Genomic DNA, 22212 nt, shown 5'->3' with positions numbered 1-22212 from the left:
TTTTTAGCAATAGAGGTGAGTCTCTTCTCTAATCTGTACGCCATGGTGCCTTTTCAATAGTCAAAATCAGCCTATGTGTTGGACAAATTTCAATTATCGCCACAAATTCAGATTCGTCGAGAAATTGTTGCATTTTTTCACCTATTAGTGCAAGAAATCGGATTTATTATTTCATTTGTCCCTCCCCTCCACCCCCCTCCATCACTCTGTGGGACTTTGGAGATCTGTTACAAAACATAAAACAAATATCATATTTCTTCTGCACAATCCAAAAATGGCAATAATAAATTTGAAGGGCGTCGAATAGAAACTCAATGGTCTGGAATATGACAATAGGAATATTCCCCCCCCCCTCTCGACGATCTTTTAGGACAACTTTTTTCCCATTCAAAACAAACTTGCCAAAAAAAATTGGCCTTATTAACAAAATGGCGACCACTTTGATTGACAGGTCAACTGTAATGGCAAATTTTGCGTTCCAACGTAGGACTCGCTCGAAATTTCTTGAACCGGACAAAGATAGATCGAAAAAGGAGGCAACAATTCATCACCAGCCAAAATTTCAAGTGCTGAAGTGTATTTTTCGATTTTTAGTGAATTTTTGAAAATCAAATCTAAGTCGAAAATGAGGGGAAAAAATAAAAATTTTACCAAATGGACCTAGAGAGCTGAAATTTGGCACATACCCTATTTTCGATCTGCAAATCGATTAGAAACGGGTTCAAACCGCTTTGAGCAGTTATGGAGCCTCCAGCAGATTTTTGAAACTTGAAAATTCAACACAAAATTTCATTAAAAAAGAGTTGGAAATCCGAAATTCATTCTACGAGTACAAACCAATTTCAATAGATACGCTACAAAGTCTAAATTAAACTGGAGATGGGTTTCAAGTCATTTTGGAGCCTCCAGCGGCTTTTTGAAAATTATTGGAGCCTTCAGCAGGTATTCAATGTTCGAAATTTTCATCAAATTTTCCCAAGCAGAGTTGTTGGAAATCCGAAATTTATCTGTTTTCAATTTCATCATCAGTTTTTGACCAATTTTATCTGTGAAGTTCTTGTTTTTTTCTCAATTTTTTGATTTTATTTCGATTTTAAATTTTTATTTTTGGAATTTTTTTTTCAACTTTTTGATTTGATTTTTTGATTTTTCAATTTTTTTATCACAATTCAGTGTTTTGAATTTTTTAATTTCTTCTGCAGTTTTTGCTCCATTTTCAATTTCATTTTTGGAATTTTTGTTTATTTTTCAAACCTTTTGATTTTATTTTAGGATTTTTCAATTTTTTCCTATTACAATTCAGTGTTTAGAATTTTTCAATTTCTTCTGCAGTTTTTGGCTCCATTTTCAGATTTTACTTTTAATTCAATTTTCAATTTCTTTTTCAGAGTTTTTGTTTTTTCTCAACTTTTTGAGTATATTTCAACTTTTAATATTATTTTGGGAATTTTTGTTTTTTTTCTTCAAATTTTTAATTTTATTTCTGGATTTTTCAATTTATTCCGGCCAAAATTTAGTGTGTTTGGAGTAGTCGTTTTTTTCTCAATTTTTTGATTTTATTTTAATTTCTGTTATTTTTGGAGTTATTTAATGGTCAAAATTTTCAAATTAATTTTCTGTTTTTAATTTCATCGACAGTTTTTTAATTTCATTTTCCAAACTTTCTGCCTCATTTTCAGGGTTTTTGATCTTACTTCCAATTTCTGATTTTGATTTCTAGAGTTTTATTTTGTATCATCAGTTCTCATTTTCAGTAACTAATTTCATGACCGACAACATGCCCGTTTTTTTTTTTTTTTTTTTTTTTTCAAAATCGATTTACTTCAGCTTGAAACATATGTATTTTTGCCCATCGATTTAACACTTAAGGTTATTTGAAAATTCGAAGGAATTGTCCTTTCGCTTCCATTTGAAGCAGAAAGATGAAAATTCAGTGCACATCCTATTTTTAAAAATCTACTGGAGGCTCCAGTAATTTCCAAAAAGTCGCTGGAAACTGAAAACGACTAGAAATCCACTTGCAGTCGACTTGATAGCGTTTTGAAGTTGAAGTGGGGTGTAAATTTCGGATTTCCAACTTCATTTGATGAAATTTTGTGGGAATTTCAAGTTTTAAAAATGTACCGGAGGCTCCCGAACTGCACGCCAAATTTCATTAAATGAAGTCGTAAATTCGAAAAATTCTCGCTGCATTACAACTTGATAAACACGCTATTAGGTGGACCGCTGGTGAGTATAATTCATTTTGGAGCCTCCAGTGATTTTTTGAAAATTCTTGGAGCCTCCAGTAGATTTTTGAAATTTTGGATTTCCATAAAATTTCATCAAGTGAAATAAAAAAGTCGAATTTACTCTGCAAAACATGAAACTAAAGTGACTTTTTGAAAATTCTTGGAGCCTCCAGTACGTTTTTGAAATTTTAGATTTCCATAAAATTTCATCAAGCAAGTGCAGTGGAAAGTTGAAATTTATTCTGTAAATTAGAATTCAAGTCGTTTTGGAGCCTCAAGCAACTTTTTGGAAATTACTGGAGCCTCCAGTGAATTTTTTAAACTTGAAATTTCTACATAATTTCATCAAATGAAGTTGGAAATCCAAAATTGATGAAATTTTGTGGAAATTTCAAGCTTCAAAAATCTGCTAGAGGCTCCAGTAATTTCCAAAAAGTCGCTGGAGGCTCCAAAACGACTTGAACCACCCGCTGTCGACTGGAATTGGGGTATAGAGTGACTTTTGGATTTCCAGCTCCGATTAATAAAATTTTATGGAAATTTCGAGCATTGAAAAATCTGCTGGAGGCTCCAGTAATTTCCAAAATGTCAGTAGAGGCTTGAAAATCACTTAAACCCACCAGCAATCGACTCAATTGCGTGTTTAAGTTGAAGTGCGGCGTGAATAATTTGCTACGAAGTCGCCTGCGGGTAGATTTCAAGTCGTTCTGGAGCCTCCAGCAACTTTTTGGAAATTACTGGAGCCTCCGGTGAATTTTTGAAACTTGATATTTCTACAAAATTTCATTAAATGGAGTTGAAACTCCAAAATTGATAAAATTTTGCGAAAATTTCAAGCTTTAAAAATCTGCTGGAGGCTCTAAGAATTTTCAAAAAGTTGCTGGAGGCTACGAAATGACTTGAACCCACTTGCGATAGACTTGATATCGTGTTGAAATTTGGGGTACAGAGTGACTTTTGCATTTCCAGCTCTGTTTGGGAAAATTTTATGGAAATTTCGAGTATTGAATATCTGCTGAAGGCTCCAGTAATTCTCGAAAAATCGCTGGAGGCTTCAAAATGATTTAAATCCACCAGAAGTCTACTCAATTGCGTGTTTAAGTTGGAGTGCAGCGTGAATTGCGAATATCCAGTGGAAATTTCAAGTTTCAAAAATCTGCTGGAGGCTCCAGAATTTCTCGAAACGGGTTGAAACCGTTTCCAATCGACTTAGCGGGTCGGAAATAGGGCATTAATGCCAAATTTCAGCTTTCTAGGTCAATTTGGTAAAATTTTGATTTTTTTTCAAATTTTTAGCTTAAAATTTGATTTTTAAAAATTCGCTAAAAATCGAAAAATACACTTCAGCATTTGAAATTTTTGCTGGTGATGAATGCATTTTCATGAATTTTCCAAAAAATAAAAATGAAAAAGTTGTCTCTCTGCACCATTGGAGTAGCAAAATTTCATCGCCATGGAACAAATTAGAGTCTCATCGCGAACAATCAATAAACAACTCGGTAGCAATAGCGTTAAGTGAATCTTCAACTGGCGCTTAGACATTCGAAAGGAGCAGCGAATTGGAATGTTTGAGCCAATTAACGAGTGGATTACAAATATCTATACATACGCGAATTACTCGTAGGTACTCGTATTTTGGCCTATATTGCTCGATGCTCGCGCTGGGCCACCCACCTGTTCACTTTTCTACATAGATGACTACTTATAGTATACCTACCTGTGTAATGTGTACATGTATGTACGTCTACGTAGCTTATTCTGTATTCGTACATGTTATTTATTATGCGACCTGTCGCGACGACGTAAGGAAAGGATTGGTAGAATAGGTTTACCTGTGTGTCGAGTTACGTAGTAGGTACATATGATCGCGACGATGACGCGACGCCACGACGTTGGACGGAGGCGGTGGCGGCGCGCGTCCGTGTATTGTGTGTCCTCCTTTACTTCCCATTCCTGCGAAGTGCGAATTTTCAGGCATGTGTCCTCCTGTAATCCTCTTCCCTGCTCCCTGCTGCTGGTATTTTATTTTTTTTTTTCATAATTTCTTTCTCTCGTATACTTATAGATGTATGGGGCTAAAGCTAATGTCAGACTCGTACGTACGTATGTGTCTATATTACGAGAGAGAAAATAGTCATAAAAAGCAGGGCGGGCGTATCATACGCACACGTATGCTTCGTATGTATTATTGTACCTAAACCTATATATCGCGAACTCGACGAATCACAGACAGGGCGAGAGAGAGGCAAAGAGGAGAGCTCAGAGCTGATGGAGGAGGAAGAGTATAGAGTAGAGGTGTACGCACACAGGTACTACAGTACGCTAGGTATATTATAGGTACACATATACATACAAGAGTGACGTAAACATTAATGTGCACAGGTATGTCTACCTCTACCCGCTCCTGTCGACTCATTCAGGTGCCCCCTGCGCCCCTCCAAATCCATCGTTATTGCCGTGGCTGCCCATGTACGGTTGAGGAGTATCTGTACGCGATTATCTGTTGTAGTACCGCGATCAAGAGCCGACGTGTGTTTTAGATGTTCGAGAATCGTATTGAACAGTGTGACGAGATTTCGTGTTCGTGTTAATTTATATTTTTTTTTTGAAAATAAAAAAATTTCGATGTGAATTTTCTGCTACTACGAGATTGGTGCGTGTTTTGAAAAAAACGATCGGTATATTTTTTTCTCGAAAATCGAAGCGCGAAGTATCGCGAAACAGGTGATTAGATATCGTGGATGAAGATGCTCTGATGGATGTTCTGAGTGAGGGTGAAATTGGAGGTGATTTTTTTCTCAATTTTGAGGTTTGGATTTGCTGGGTTGGGATATTTTCACGACGTATTGTACCAGTATGTGTATCTGGATGGGTTAAATTCGCTTTGAAAATTTGTATACAGAGGCCTGGGCGACGCTCTGTTGTTTACATACGAGCTCGACGCGATATCTAATCGTAAAATAACGCTCGTGTTTTCGCGCTGCTGATTATTCGGGAAAAAATGTCGTATCGTTATCGAGGAGTTTGTTGTTTCAACGACTTGTAGGCTAATTTCGTAACAATTTTTTCGTTATTAAATTAGTCGTCACGTCGATGATCGTCGAGTGCTGAAAAATTTTAAATGTAAATTTTTTTCCATTATTGAATGATTTTCGGGTGCTGTGGTGTTTGAAAAAATCCAACTTGTGCGCGTATTCAGATCGAAGAAGAAAACCTTACAAGATCGGATAGTTTGGCCCCCCTTGGGCTCGAATCAGGAGGAAATTGAAACCATCTCGGATACAGAGGAGAAGAAGAGGAGGATACTTTCGGGTCTAAGGACGACGAAGACGTGAAAATGTCATTGTATCGTTTCATGAAATCGTCCTCGTCGTCGATGAGCGATTCGCGACGTACCGGAGGCAGCAGCAGCGGAGGTCCGAGCAGCAGCCGGAGGCTATTTGTCCAGGGAACCCGCGAAGGCGACGATAAAGATAATGTCAAAGACGTGAACGGCGAAATACAAGATCTGCAGGCCATTCACACCAAACGTCATATAACCAGCGATGTGCACGGTTCCAGCGAAGAGTCGAGTAAACGATTCCGCAACTCGGGCACCAAATACGTTACCCATCGAGTGGTGCGAAAGACGACGACACTGACCAGAGGCGAAGAGAAATCCATGTCCGAGAGTCTAATGAAATCGGGGGAAACTTCAGTCATCCATGTACCGGCTGATAAAGCCATCTCGAGCAGATCGTATCATTCGTCTAAATCTAGACATGCTAAGGTATGCCTCGTGTTGTGATGGTCATTTTTATACATTATATGTATAAGATGAATTTACGATTTTCGGAATCGAACAAGAATCTTCCTAGATACACGTTTAATCTGCTGTAAGTGAAAAGATATCTCCATGGTGCTGGTGGAGAGATTTGCACACGATTTACGCGTATAAATTAAGAGGATTTACCTATACTTACTCGATGGGATGGGTTTTCTATATACGTACTCTTGTTCTTCGAGTCTTTTCATATGCATAAGCTATACGTGAATTATTATCGACTATCGTGATTGTTGAGCTATTCGAGCGTTAAAGAGTAGGTTAATTTGCACTTGGAATGGTATCGAAGGAAGATGGCTACATGTGGATTTATTCTAATTGTAATAGGTAGCATAATACATAGAATGGAATCTGGTGTGAAAATGAAGATGCTACTCTCGTATATAGTTCGTGTTATCAATGTGAGATTGCAAGGCACGATTATGGTAATGAAAATTGGAAATAGGATGATCAAAGTGCTGGAATGATTCCACTTGAGTGGAGAATGGAGAAGAGATCTTGAAATAATGATGATAGCAGGTTTTTTGTTTTTGAGAAGTCGAGCTCTTGAGACGATTTGAAAATGAATTGAGGTCGAAAATGATTCTGAGAACGAATAATTAAATTGTTTGAATGTGTGAAGAGGGAGGGGGGGGGTCATTTTAGTTGAACTAAATATTCGCGAAAAAAAGTTGAGAAACTGGATTCTTGATTCTTATTTGGTGAGAAATTTGAAAATGAGAAAAATTTTCCTGATTCCACACGTTTATGTCGCCTCTAAAAACTGTTGAAAATTGGCATTAAAGTGTAAAATACTTACATCAAAGAACATTCGCAAAAATTCAAAATCAATTTTTTAGGTAAAAAAAACATGAAAAAAATTTCAAAAAGTTTTAGAGTCATCACTTGAGGCCAAATTTTGTGCTATGCGAACAAAAATTTGCAGCTCAAGAATGAGCTGAATGTATGGAAATTGTGTAATATGTAAAGTGGAGAGGGGGTGGGAGGGGGAGATTAAGATGATGGACTTTTGATTTTCTTCTGTTTTTTGTACTCGTAATACCCCTGAAAATAGAATTGTGATGATGAAAAATTCGAAAAAATCAATCTATAAGACTGATCATCGATATCCTGGTTGAATTTTTTCCTGTAAAGCAAACACGTATGAGGATTGTTGGGGAGGGTCGTTTTTGGGTTGGGGGGGGGGGTGAGGAATTCGAAGCATGAAAAAGGGTATGGATTATCATTTTTTGAAAATTGGTAAAATGCTCTGGAAATATTTTATTAGAAAATTGGAATTTTGGGATCCAAACTTGAGAAATTCACTTCTTTGATCATTTAGAATTAGGGCTGCAACATTGAAAAAAAATAAAAGGTGCAGTTTTCAATTTTCTTGTGTTTTAGTTTGTTGTTTTTTTCAATTTTGTATTTTTTGCCAAATTTGAAACTGGTAGTGTCAATTTTCAGTTTTCAATTGTTCCAGTTTCAGTTTCAGTTTCAGTTTCGATTTTGATATTTTTTGTGGAGCTTTAAAAAGTAGGGTTAAAAGAAGAATAGCACTGAAAAAAACACAAGAAAATGATCTGAATTTTTATTGTTTGAAAATGAAACTAGCAGAGACCTTATTGACTTGAGGACTCAGGTGTTGAAAAAACATTGATTTGTCTCGAAATCCCCAAAAATCCCTCATTTTTTTCCAAAAAAATTTTCAACTTGAAATTTTATAAATTCTTTTGACTATTTTTTTGGTTAGTTGAAAATCAGGGCTGCTAAAGTGAAAAAACTAAAAAAAAGTGAAAATCACAGTTTGAATTTTTCAACTTTTTCAAATTTCAATTAAAAAAAAAAAATCTCGTCAATTCCAAAACTCGATTGAAAATGTGTTCGTATGTATTTTCATCAAAAGTCACTCGAAACTTCCCCCTTCTCCTCCCTGATCACTCTTTCCGTAATTTTAACCCTCGATTAGTACCCATTTTTTGAATTTTGAATTTTTCACAAAGTTTTGATAAGTTTTTACATTTTTACAAATTTTTAAAATGAATAAATTCCAAATGTTTTCGAGATTTGCAATCCTGCATTTTATGATCTTCATGTTTTTCGAGAGTTCATCGTCCCCCCTTCCCCTCTCCTCTTTGTCTCCTATTTTTATTTGAAAAAATTGTTTTTGCATTTTTTTTTGCTTTCATCCCTCTCTCCCCTCAAATTTTTGGGTTTTGTGAAAGAAGACTCCCACAAATTTTAGCCCTTCAATATTCTGAAATTGAGCCTTCAAGCTAATAAAAATGAAAAAGGATCCAGATTTTCCAAAAAAAGAGCTATTTTTGTGTCAGAATTCTAAAATTTTCCACCTGTATCCAAATTATTTTGGTTCACTATATGTACAGAGCCCCTTTCTAGTGGAAAAAAATCAAAATAAATGAAATGAATCAAGAGTCGATAATTTTTTTTTGAAAATTTTCATTTCTGTGTCCCGATTTTTCTTGAATAACCCCTTTCTCGAGAACAGAAGCTAGAAGCTTCCTCACCCCCCCCCCCCCAACAAAATTGATCTCAAAGCCCTTCAAAAATTGGTGTAAAGTCTACTCAAATGTAATATAAAAAATTTAAGTCTGCAAAGTTTTTTTGGAGGTTTTTCATTTCTGGTTAAAATTCTTCTACCTACAAGTAAATAAAATTAATCTCTTTTTTGAAAATTCCTTCGGGTTGGAAAGCGTACAAAAAATCAAAAATTGAAGTCTGTAAATATTTTTGGAAAATTTAAAATATTTTTTATCGAATTTAATTCTTTTTTTAAAAAATGCCCTCGAACTCGAGAGAGCCTCATCCGTATGTGCAAGAGAATTACTTTGGGGGAGGGGGGTGGAGGGAGGATTTTCCTTGAAAAAGGGGGTGATTTGGCAGAGTTTGACCGGAAATTAAAAATTAATGTTTTCTTACATGCCCTTTGCCCACTTCGATTTTTTCTTCTTCAATTTTTCCTATTTTGAATGTTCCATGTGGGGGGGGGGGGAGACGGGAGAGTGTTGAAACAAAAGCTGGTGTTGAGTATTCTGAGCAGAAATAAAAAATTTTCCAAAAATTCAGACTTTCATTTTTTAATTTGATGTTTTTCATTGATTCGACCTCCTATTTTGAGAATCTTTGTACAAGTGGTGGAGGTGGGGGGGGGGCGAAAAGGGTTTTCATAGGCTGGTCTGCAATGAACATTCGATAAAATTTGATAGCTAATAATTTTCTTTAAAAAAGGGGAGGATTTTTAAAAAATATCCAGACTGTTTTTTTTTATTTTCACGATACTTTTGATTTTTTTCGTGTTTTTTTTTCTGATTTTTTTCAACTTTGGAGGGCTCTATGACTGAGGTTCAAGTAGCCTGGGACACGAAGGAAGTTTTGTCATGAAAAATGGACCATTGAGGAGGATCTTTTCTGAGTTCAATTCATTCTAATTTTCTTGATTTTTTTCCAACTTGTGGGAAGGGATGCTCTATTCAAAAGGGCATCAGACTAGTTTGGAGACCCCAAAGAAGGGGGTTTCTTGAAAGTCGGATTATTCAGAAGGATTCTGACTCAAAAATGGTGTATTTTTTGTTGAACTAATTTTTTTCATTTTTGAAATTTTCTAAGTAGAAGAAGGGTTTTTGTCTCATCTTTTTTTGGATTGGAGCAAAATTAGAAAATTTGGCAAGAGGAAGGACCAAGAGTTCATTTTCTTTCTTCAATTTTTGTAAATTTTTTTGATAAATTTGAATGTACCTATCTACCTACCTACTCGTATTCTGAAGAAATGAATATTGCACACGAAAAGAAACACAAATCATAAGCATATTGTAAGCTTGATTTATTCCAAAAAAAAAAAAAAAAAATGTACAAAAATATTTTTTTAAAAACTCATAAAATATAAAAATATCATTCTACCTACACGATTTATAGACGCAGGAAGAATAAATTCAAGACGGTAAAAAGATCAAAAAAAGAACACACGCCGAAAGAAACACATTCGCCAAAAAATAGAAAATGGCGAATTTAATGCTTAGGACAGGTGAAGAAGGGCAGAGGAATGCAAATTTATCTCACATCCTCCGCAATATTCGGCGCCGTTCTTCGCAGTGTTTTCCATAAAAAGGAAGACGCGAACGCGTGCGATGGATTCGCGAATATTTATCTCGCCGCATTATTACAGATACAAATCAGGTCGAAGAATTTCAAGAAAAGAGGAGTTAGGTACAGAGAAAAATATGTACGTATTCTTATCTTATATGAATGAGTGACTTATATAATGGAAATGGCGGTACGATAAATAAGACAAAATGTTGCACGATGATGAGGAAGAGGGAAGAGTACATGACGATGACGAGAACGAGGTGCATCGAACCGTAGGAATGCATTTTATACAAAAGGGCCGAGTGGCTCTTTTTAAAGCTGCAGAGTGCAGTGGTTGTTGTTGTGGCTGCAGAGTGCGGATTTCCGCGTCGGTCGTCGTCGATGAAAGAACGCGTGCGATTGAACGGACATTGCGAGGGATCACTTCCTATTGATGTGTGTAATTTGTGTACAGCTGTGTGCTTTCCCAAAACTCCCAAAGAATGGTTGACTTTCACAGCGGCGTGTCTGTGTATTATTTAACTGGAGAATTGACAAAGAGAGCAACACATCGACAATGTTTTATGTGATTTTTAAATACTGCCCAAATGTATGTACCTCTACCTGCAGGTACATACATAACGGAGTGAAACCGACGAAATATAAACGGAAAAGTATTAACTAAGGTACCATAATTGTATCTACGTGGAAATGCCATCGTGTACGTCTCTATATGGACGACCAGGCACTGGCATGGCACTGCAGATTATACATATGTATTATAATGCTCTGTATGTACGTAATGTACAATTTAAATACCATCTCGTCTGTTTATTTGTATGTACTGGTACGTAAGAGACCAAGAGACGATGACGATGTCTCGGGGAGCAGACGAATAGAGCCATTAAGAAGCAGTCTCGAAAGCGAAATTCACATTCCGAAGCATTAGCGTTAAGGTTGTAATGTAATGGTCGATGGTCGATGTCGTTTTTCCAGTGTGTGTGAAGAGCAAAAAAAAAAAACACAAACTGAAATGGAATGAAAAAAAAATAGAATATAATTTCGGACTATATAGTGATGCGATGCTCGATTGGTTGCTGGTGGATGTTGATGTTGATGTAGTATATTTGTGTTGGAGCTGCTGCACAATGACCTTAATTATGAATGATTTTCAAATGGGTATAAAATAATTTAAAAAGTTCGCTGTTATATGCGAAGTATGTTGCAACCAGTCTTTCCATATTTAGTAATGTAATAGGCAAAAACAATCCTTGGCCATTACATCAATGCTGTAGTGTGTACCCACTAACCGAGCTCGACAACGCGACCGCCGCTAAAAAAAAAAATAGATTCATCCTACACAACGTTTTGTCTCGGCCTACGTTTCAGCATCAATGATAATATAATTGTTGCTGAATTCCAAAAAGGTAAAAAATATATCTGTTTATGAGAAGAAGTACATAATACACAATCGTACTATCGGATCGGTGTAAGCTTATAGGTATTGTTGAATGTTGATGTTGATGGGTCTAGTTTTGTTATGCTGGATGGTGATTGGTGAAGATGAGGTGAGAGAGGAGGAACTGATTGACTAATGTGGATTGATTTAAAGCATGTTGTGGTTTTGCCTGATGCAGAAGGTGTAGAAGTGTGTTTTTTTCGGATTTTGGCATAGTGTCGAGTTGAAAATACCTTATGTACGAGGAAAATCTCCCACTCGTGTACTTGAGAACGCGTACTGGGTCGATAAATGAATGAACAGTGCCGAAACCGATTGAACAGAAGGTGAAATAGGACGTTAATTGTTGATCGTGACCTTTGGCGAGGGTGTATTACGAAATTGAAAGGAATTAGGTGCATAGTTTTGATTGAAAAATTATGATGGGTATAGTACAAGCTCCAACATTGAGTGAATGTTTTCATTGTATATTTTTTTAACGATTGAGATCTGCTGATTGGCTTTTTGAAATGTCCATTTTGAAGAGTCTTCAAATATATGACTCAATCGAGCTAAATTTTTAGAATTTTTTTTTTTTTTGGAAGTTGTTCCAATTGGGTCATATTCCGCGTCAATTCGACCAAGAAGTGGTAGGGGGGGGGGAGTCGACGATGAAATACCTTCCAAAGGGATGACCAATGGCGCAAATCGCAGCCCTCTAGCATTTTTTTAAAGGCTACTAGGGGGTGTCAAAATTTTCAGTGAACTTGAAATATCATCCATTTCAGCAGTGGATTACTCGATAACCGCGATACCTACCAAAATGGAACTTTTTCCAATAGTTAGGGGTTTGGAATGGCTTTTCGGTGATATCATAAAAATCAGTGTTGCCACTTTTTTTCGTACGAAAAATTAGCTCGAAAAGTTTCAAAACGTAGTTTTCTTATCGTTGCGACTCTCAAAAATTCTGAAAAAAATATATTGCGGACAACTTTTCATGCTGAACAACATATTAAAAATTGGGATGGTAACTTGTCGCAAAGTCGATTTAAAAAAATTTTAAGTTTGCGAAAAAATGCGATTTTTCGATTTAAAACATGGAAAAAAGTTTTGATTGGTGAAGTTGGCCCATTTGACTCTTATTTTTAAGTACCCATTGAAAAAGATGAAAAAACCCTTAGACTAGATGAAATGAACTCATCACGAAAAAAATCAAAATTCGAAAAAATTCAATTTTCAATTCCAAACGTCAAAAAAAGTTTAAATTTATTATTCAGTTGTCTTATTTTTACCAAGTTGATAAGAATTACACTCATAGCAAAAAAATTAAAATTCGTTTGTTATTTCAATTCACTCAAAATTTTAGGAATGAGTTGAATATTGGGAATGCGTGATGGATCGCGGAAAAAATGGGAGGATTTTAACCAAATTCAGTGTTTATGTTTATTTTTAGTTGAAAGTGACTTAGAAAAAAATTTTTAGGTCCGGAGGTGCTGGAGGAAGTGAGATACCCTATGGGTTCTCAAAGTAGAGGAATTTTGGAAAAAAATGGTCCAGTTTTGAAATATAATAGTGATGATTTCGCGTCGATTACTCGATTTTAAAATTCAAAACTCTTTTTTGGGGTCATACTGAGTGGTTGAAAATTTGCAAATCGCTCATTTTTGGATAAATTCGTGTTTTGAAATTTTTTTTTGAATTGATCCAAAACATCGAAAGATATCATTTCCTGAATTGTGGAAATTTTTGGAATGCAGTGGTGCCATTTTTTAGCTCGTTATTTCAAATTTCATTAATGAGTTTTATTTTTTTCAATTTTTTGAAGTTCGCTATAATTATTAAAAAATTGACACCATAGCATTTCAAAATATTTCCACAGTTTCAGAAATGATATCTGTCGATGGTTTTTTGGGAGGAGGAGGAGGAGGAGGAGGATGAGGATGAGGATGAGGGAGGATTTGAAAAAGCATGGTATTTCGCCCTTCTGAAAAAGTCACAAAAATTTGAGTAATTTTGCTATTATTTTTCATTTGAAAAACGTCAAGGAATTTATTAGATGAAGTCTGAATTTTCTGTTGGTCTATATCTTTTTTCATTTTTAAAAAATTGATTGGTTTGAACTTTGTTTTTCATTTTATGTTATTTTTTCGAGTTTTTAAATTTTGAAATTGCATAATTAATAAGATTCTTCTTACTTCAGCTTGTAAAATTTTTTTTGTGGTTTTTTGCCCCCCTTCATTTTTACTTCCAAAGTTGAAGATTTTATGATTCTTTTGAAAAAGGCAGGAATCCACTGGAAATTTTATTCCTTGTAACTGAAAATTATGTCATTTTCGGAGTCCTCTAAAATTGAGAAAAAAATTTGTTTCAGCCAAAAAACATCCCCTGGTCCCCCAAGCAATGTTGATCCTCTGTACCAAGTCCTCAATATTGAAAAAATTTGTAAAAAAATCCCTTTCAAGAACAAATATCTCGAAGTTCTCCAAAATATGTTGATTTTTCTGTGCTCGCCTCTCACAAAGAATAATTGAAAAAAATATTTAAAAAATGAAATGAAAAAATTTTCTGGTTTAGTTTTTTTTTCAAAATTTGCTCTACAGCTGCCCATTGCACGAATAAACTTGATTTGATTGATTGATTTGATTTGATTATCTTTTTTATCAATAATGAATCTTCCTTGGTCCTCTGGACAGTGTTGGGGCTCCTGTTCAGAGTTTAAAGCTACAAAGAACTGAAAAAAAAATTGCAAGAAAAAAAACATAAAATGAAACAAAATACATAAGTATCCAAAAATCAGGAGATTTGGAGAAATTTTCTCTTGAAAAAGGAAATTATTTTGAACGATTTTGACTCGAAAATTGATAATGTGAAAATTTGTTTCGTGTCATTTCATTTTTTTAGATTTTTTTCAGCGATTTGAGGCTCTCCTAGAGCTGGATAAGTATCTAAATTGAATTATAATTTGTCAAAAGTGCAGAAAAATTATGAAAATTATTGTTGAATTGAACTTCCACTTACTTAAAAGTTGCCATAAATTGACAAAAAGATTGATAATTTAGCAAAAGTTTTGCAAAAAATGCTTGAAAATAGGCTGAAAAGTGATGAAAAATTGTAAAAATTGAGCAAAAAATCGTATAAGTGCTCAGTCATGAAAAAAAAAAAATTATGAAAAAACGTGAAAAATTGATCGAGTATTGAAATAAAATGAACATAGAAACCGTAAACTTATTACAGTCTTGAAAGTTTCTAAAAATTTATGGAATTTTAATTAAAATAGCGTAATTTCTTTTGCAAATATAAAAAATCCTGGCGTGATGGAATTTTTCCATTATTTTTTGGTTCGAAAAGTCCTAAAAAATCACCCATCGAAGTGGAATTTCAAATCTACCTACGGAATTTTTGAGAAAAGTCTTCCAATAGTACATTGAAATTTAATCATCTAAAAGTTATCAAAAGGCCATCGTTTTTCATTTTTTCAATTTAGTGGATATCTTGACGAAGCTATGTATTTAGAGGAATTATGAAACGTGTTGGAAAATTTTTAAATTTTTTTTACCATTTTTTGTTTGACATAATTTTTTTCATAAGTTAGCTTGGTTTGGTGACAGGGATAATTTTTTTTTGTTTCAAATGACGTCTTTGAATCATATATGTATTTTCGATTTTGTCTACTGGGGGAGGGGAGGGGGGACTTCTGGCACTACTTTTTTGGAAACTAGGAAAAAATCAAAAAAATAGCCTCCAACTCGCAGATAAACTTTTGAACCTCATAAACCAGATTGAAAAAACGTACAAAAATACATCATTAGCCAAAAATTCGAAGTGATTCGAGTACATTTTTCGATTTTTGGTGAATTTTTAAAAATCAAATTTTGGTCAAAAATGGTAGAAAAAAAAATCAAAATTCAAATTAATTCAGGAAGCTAAAATATTCTATGTATTTTCGAGCACTGGAATTGATTGTAGACGATTGCGAACCGTTTTGAGCAGTTCTGGAACCTCCAGCAAATAAAATTACTGAAGAAATGTACGATTCTGAACTGACTCGAACAGATTGACACGTCTTATGACATCTTTTTGAAAATATGGAATTTCCAAAATACGACAGGAGGCTCCAGGAAGACTTGAAACCATTTACACTCAACTTAGCACGTTGAAAATTAAGGGTGGAAGTAAATTTTAGCATTTCAACTTCATTGGGTAAAATTTGTGGAAATTTTCAGCTTCCAAAAGTCTGCTGGAAGCCCCAGAACTTCTCACAATGGCCCAAAATCGGTTCCAATCGATTCGGAGATTTGAAAATAGAGCCTTTATCAAATTTCAGCCTTCTAGGTCAATTTGGTAAAATTTGGATTTTTTGCATTTTTTAATTTTTTGATTTTCAAAAATTCATCAAAAATCGAAAAAAATACTCTTCAGCGTGTTAAATTTTGTCTGGTGATGCATTTTTGTATGGTCTTTCGATTTAGCTTTATCTTTTTCGGGGTGGAGGGGGGTGAGGCGAGGGGTTCTCGTTCAATTTTCCAGCAAAGCCTATAATACTTATTATTTACCTTGTTAACAAATTGATGAAAATCCATCATAATTAGAGGAGTTTTTCAAATTTTATCGGATCGCTGCACGTAAATAAAATACATACGAGTCTGGAGGCTGCTTCTGTAAGCATTGTATTTGTGTTCTGTGTGCAAGAGAGAGAGAGAGAGAGAGAGAGAGATGAGATGAAATAAGAAACAAAGTGTCAGAGATGGTAAGATATACGCGAATGTATACGTATTATGGCAGCGTGTGACGCTGACGACGACGATGTGGCGAAGACGAGACGCGTGTAATATTAATTACATAACATTGTCATCTCGATATTCATGTAAGTATATATAGCTATACGACGCGAATAAATTACAAACTCATACACGAGTACCCATTATCATGTAGAAATGTGCGTTAATAAGAAAGAACATTGCTCAGTGCTCTGCTCATTCTGCTAAGTGCTAACTCTTGACTCCTCAGTCCTCAGTAACGGGAGTGATCTTCGGTGTGCTGGTATTCTCGTATATCTATCTATAAAAAAGATCTATGGAGTAGCCTATGGACGTCGTCATCGTCATCGTTGACGATTACAATAGACATAGGTTTCCTCAATCCGTCACAACAAGAATAACAATAACACCAGCATCATCTTGTATGACAAAGCTTTGTATGGGGTTACAAGCCGAACATGAGCGTGGAATTGGATAAGGTTACACTTACTCGTACAATCATACTAAATGTATCTCATATGAGGTGTGATTTTTACAAGGGTTCCCCTCTCGGCGTGGTATACTATAGAGTGCCAGTGTGACGAATCTGAGACTGCTTATATATTCTTCGATATGCCCTTCTACGAATGTGTTGTATAGCGAAATAGCGTACTGATTAGAGGTCGAGTGTGAAATAATTTTTTTTAATTATTTTATATTTCGCGGTTAGGGCGGAAAAAGTGCCGAGGCATTGGTGACTTGAATGCTGGAGGTGGTGTAAAGGCGAAAGAAAATACTCAAAATGGTCGATAGGGTGCCCACAGAAACATGACGAAGTGATGTATCGTTGGTGGGGGGAGGAGGGAGACTGACAATTGGTTCACTTTGTTCAAAAAAACTTATATTTCGTGAGAAAGTTTGAAAATCACCCTCTAACCAGTCTTTATGAATTTTCAAAAATTCGCCAAAAATCCAAAAATGGATTTCAGGATCTGAAATTTCGGTTTTAGGGGTTTTAAGACATGTTCTTTCAGTCTAGCTTGGTTTCGTTCAAATCGTAGAGTGCCAGTTCAAAAGGGTCCTTTTTCAAAAAAATTCACTGAGAAAAAATTCACGAATATTTTCAGATCCCACGACTTGAAAGAGAGGTTACTTCTGCAGCAATCTGGCAAATCTTTTCCTATACGATGCTGATGGAAAAACACGTACACATGTTGAATTTGAGACTCCAGATGCTGCGGTATAGTATCGTTTAAAATGTATGCATAGGTAAAAAAAAAAAAGTAGAAGCAGAGAAGGTGCTTGGCTGCGAGTCAACGTTCTCTCGTATGCAGTTCAGGTTATACCTATGCTCGTAAATTGATAAGATATAAAAATAACCTCGACTCGGTGGTACATATTCTCGTATTTTTCACGAACGACGATGATACGCGAATAGTATTCCAGCGAATCATTCCAATGGTTCTTAAACACATCACAACCAGTTGCCAGAGCTACTGGAATGATAAATCGATGGTGGCATTGCTTATGTTAGTTACCTATTTGGCGAGTCTCTCTAAGGTGTGTGAGATTATATGTTGAAAGTTTTCATATATGTGATTCAGAGAGAAATTGACGCTTTGGAGACTCGACACTTCCATGATAGGAATAAGACAGAGTTGAGCAAGTTGATGAGATGTTTGTAGTATATGGGATCGATTCTGGCGCTGAGTACGTGAAAATTAACGATCCAAGTGATTAGGTGTGAGTTGTGGTTTTGATCATTGACGTTTTATTGTGCGAATAGTCTAATTATCTGATCCAGGATGTTTGACTAGGAATGTGCGAGTCGATCAGAAGAGTAGATTAAATGGAATTGCGAATTTATTCGGAGTATTTACTTAGTCGTACTGAAGGAAATAATTTTCGACAAATTGAATTTTATATTCGAGCTTGTTTTAATGAGCCGAAGTATTCATATTATTATGATGGTAATAACCTTGGATGTTTTATGGATATTATTTGTAAATTAGTTGAAATTTTTCAACTTTCTATACGCACTTTTTTGCGAGGACAGGACAGTTGATTTTAAATTTTATTCGCAAACTCGCTTGGAAATATAAACGAGAATTTAGTTCAAGTCGTTTGATTGCAGCGTAGGAATGAAAAATTGAAAATATGATAATTTTCGAGTCCAGATCAACGAACAGATCGCAATATTTAGTACTCGTAGTACCTACGCTACATTTATATGATATTTTGCATTCCCTCGGGATAAAATTTTCGCATCTTTTTCCCACTCGAATTGCGAATCAAAAATGTACAATGTAGGAAGTCGATATTTATGACTATTTATCAAATCATACGAGTAACGGTTCGTGCTTCGTGTACTTACTCGGCGTACAAAACCGTTTAAGCAGAAATCTCCGAGTTGAACTATATTGGAGTTGGACTGGATGAGACATGAGAGATGGCGAGTAAAAGAGGCGCAGCTCTGATTAAATGGCCAGGAACTGGTTTATCGGCTCGATGAATAATGAATTATTTTCGTAAAACATATTTTATCCATCACTGACGACGCCACGACCGACGATTCGGCGTGTGAGAGACCTCTTTACCTACACTAAAACATATGATCTGGTCAACAGTTGTTATTATAGGTTAACATTGTTTGAGATGGAAGAGGAGTAGAGTGGAGAGGAGTTATTATAGAAGACAAGTTCAAATCAAGATATCTGCTATGATATGGTATAAAATAAGAAACGCCACTTGGAAGCGGTAGTTGGTTTGTTTTCATTTTGCGGTTAGTTTGTGTTTGGGAATTGGGAGAATGTGTTGCGTAGAATGGAGAGCTTTATTGATGGTGATCTTGGAGGAAAATTAATTGATGGAATGTTTTGATTGGAACGATTTTGTTGGAGGGAGGATCAGCAAGTGGGCGAAATTTTCCAAAAAAATTATATTTTTGTGACAGAGTTTTTCTAAATACATAGGTAATATTGCTTAAAAAAAAAATCCACAGGTGATTTCATTTTTTTTCATCGCCTGGGAGGGAAGGGAAGTCGATACTATGTATTAAACAGTGCTTTTTTGATGAAAATGGACCAAAACCGATGATTAAAATGTATAAACGTAACTAGTGATTTTAATGTTTTGATTTTTTTCAATTATTTCTCGAGAGGGGAGCCTGGAGGTGCTTTTTTGATTTAAAAAAAAGGCCCAAATGCAGTAATTGATGAGTAAAAACGTACATTTTTGAAGTTTTTCAATTTTTTGAGAAATGTGAGGAGAGGGAGCTTCCCAACCAAGGTGTCAATCAATTCATCAAAATCATTAAAGAGTTGAATAAAAATGCAGAAATTACTCGTATTATAAAAATTATTGTTGAATCGACCTCCCCCCCCCCTTGCAGGTAACTGAAAATCACCATAAATTTGTGAAAAAATTTTTTCAAGTATGCTGAAAATTGATGAAACTGTGTAAAAAAGTCAAGCAAAATATCGCAAAAATGCTCAGTAATGAAAAAAACTGTGCAAAATGGCTTGAAATGAAATTTGTGAAAAAAATCATGTAAAAATAACAAAAACAGTAAAATTATCATAGAAATAAATAATTGAAAGTTGGCAAAAAATGATAGGATTTCTGTGATGTCATGAAATGAGAAGCTGTGAAAAATCCTGAAGTAATGAAATTTTTTCATTATTTTTTCAGTGATCAGCGTGAAAATTTCTGTAAAAAATCACACACCAACGCTTTCTTTTTTTTTGGGAGGGGGGGGGGTTCTGAACACACAAGGTGCCGAGGGTTTTCTCAAAAAAGAATATATTTATTTACATCTTATAAATCTAAGGCTAAATCTAAATGACATACTTCCATATAATGCAGTAAAAGTTGCTTAATGTTATAACGTTTGTCCCAGCCCAATTTAATAACATTAACCGACTTATAACACAAACCAATTGAACAAAAAAGTGATTTTTTTGCCAAAAAATTTTATATGGTCAATTTTTTACCATATGTATAGTCATTGAACTTAAATTTTGCAAAAATTGCGAGAAAAAATGTTGAAAATAGGTTGAAACTTCAGAAATGTATGAAAAGTATTAAAAAATGATGCCAATCAAAAAAAAAGTCTGAAATTTCAGAAAAATTAGGCAAAAACTGGGTGAAAAAGTGTTAAAAACATTTTAAATTTACAAAAAAATGCAAAAATGCTTAAAAGATTATAACATTATTCGATGCTCTAATTACAATACCCGATGGAATTTCAATGTAATGAGATGTAAAATATGGGGACCGAACAGTTTTAATAACATAAAGTGATTCATAACATTGACCGTTATAATAATAAGCGACTTTTACTGTATCTTAATTTATCCCTAAGCCTAGATTTAAGATGCAAGAGGGGAGGGAGGGTAAGATGGGTTGTCCACCACGGGCCATGCCCCCTAAGCAGTTGCCAAGAGCCCAATCACGGAAGCAGGCATCGTTATTCACTCATGCCCATCTGGAAGACTGCGTCCCCAACCCGTCTTGTGAAAAGGGATTTTAGGGAGGAGAATTTGGTGTCTGGGGGGGGGGGGTCATTGCATTGACTTTTTAGATATGGACTGCTAGCAGCCCATAAGCTTAACATACAGCTATTGTCTTGAACATAGTAAGTCGAGGGTTGCGATCTGCGCATGCGCCAGTTCTGTTATGACATTATACCACCCAAGTATGGTTACATGGAGGTGCGGGAGGTATAACGTTGTCACCTGGTACGACGTCATTTTTCAGATTCTGGTATGCGCAGAAGCCAAACCTCAACTAACTGATGAACTATGTTCAAGACCATTGGCTTATGTACCGCTAGCAGTCCATATCTAAAAAGTCAATGGGTCATTGAGTGTTGGTCTCCCCTTTGCATTACAAGAGTTTTAACTAATTACAACGAATTAATTTAAGCTGAAAAATTTAGGAGAATGGGTATGATTAGTTAAATTGGTCTATTTAGCATACTTACATGTACAATATTACAATTTTTAAAGGGATACTAAATTTTGCAACACATATAAATGCATGACATACATACAAGTATAATTATGGAGGTTAGTGCAATTATACATATATGTATCTAGTTGGCACCAACCCCTTCGACCAAAAATATAAACCCGCACTAAATTTAAGTGTTTAAGAATACGGGTTTAAGGCTTCTTCAGGTGATCGATATTGGGTTGATGTCTTGATCAGGATTGAAGCTGTTCCTTCTTTGGGGTGCATACTCTGACAGTGACTGAGCAGTTCTTGAAGCATTCAATGATGGATTGCTTCACTGTTGGCCACTCTAGTTTATCCAGACCACACCCTAGTCTTGGTACCACTATCTTTTTGATCTTAAGTTTGTCGCATTTGGCAGCAGGTGCTTTCATCATTGTTACAAAATCTTTGATTGTCGGCTTATCATTGTACCATTCTTTGTTGATGGTGTAAAGGATGTAATTTCCATCTTTTTTGAGCTCGACTACTTCACCAGCCTTAGCACTCCTCGACCTCAGGGTGTCTTGGTTGCCAAGGACGTGTCTGAACAGGAGGGCATCAATGCCCCTGGATATCCTGAAGTCTTGGCTGACATAATGGGCCAAGGCGAACTGTGGGTATTGTCTCATCAAATCAACTTTCATTTCCTCCTTTGTAACATTCATTGGAGGGGGGGGGGGGCTCATCAGCCCTACTCATTTTTCAGAGAGTGGTCTGAAAATTTCATAGTATGATTTTCTCAACCTAGCCAAGTATGTACTTTGGGGGCCAGGGGCCGAAAAAGAAACAACTGCTCTTGAAAGGCGGATTTTGATTTTCTGGAGCATCAAATTTTAGAGGAAAATCAGTTGAAATGAAAATAGAAAAAGTTGAAGAACATCATTTTTTTATGGTGAGCTGATAAAATCACAATTCAGCTCTAAA

General features: G+C 35.4%; 1 protein-coding gene across 18 annotated transcripts in view; it reads left to right on the top strand.

Moving 5' to 3' along the window:
• Positions 1 to 22212, top strand: part of shot (dystonin-like protein short stop) — a 301090-nt gene that overhangs the window by 175703 nt on the left and 103175 nt on the right. Inside the window, exons 1-2 of one of the 18 annotated variants that reach the window (XM_065366435.1) lie at positions 4724 to 4884; positions 5431 to 6000. The exons of 15 other annotated variants lie outside the window; for them this stretch is intronic. In XM_065366435.1, coding sequence (XP_065222507.1) covers positions 5569 to 6000 — 432 coding nt within the window. In that variant the 5' untranslated portion in view covers positions 4724 to 4884; positions 5431 to 5568. 2 more of the 18 variants (XM_065366449.1, XM_065366442.1) reach the window with 2 other exon arrangements.

This window comes from Planococcus citri, chromosome 1, assembly GCF_950023065.1.
Source record: "Planococcus citri chromosome 1, ihPlaCitr1.1, whole genome shotgun sequence".
Classification (NCBI taxonomy): Eukaryota; Metazoa; Arthropoda; class Insecta; order Hemiptera; family Pseudococcidae; genus Planococcus; species Planococcus citri.
Note: the sequence above shows the minus strand (reverse complement) of the source record. Positions and strands in the feature narration are given on the sequence as shown.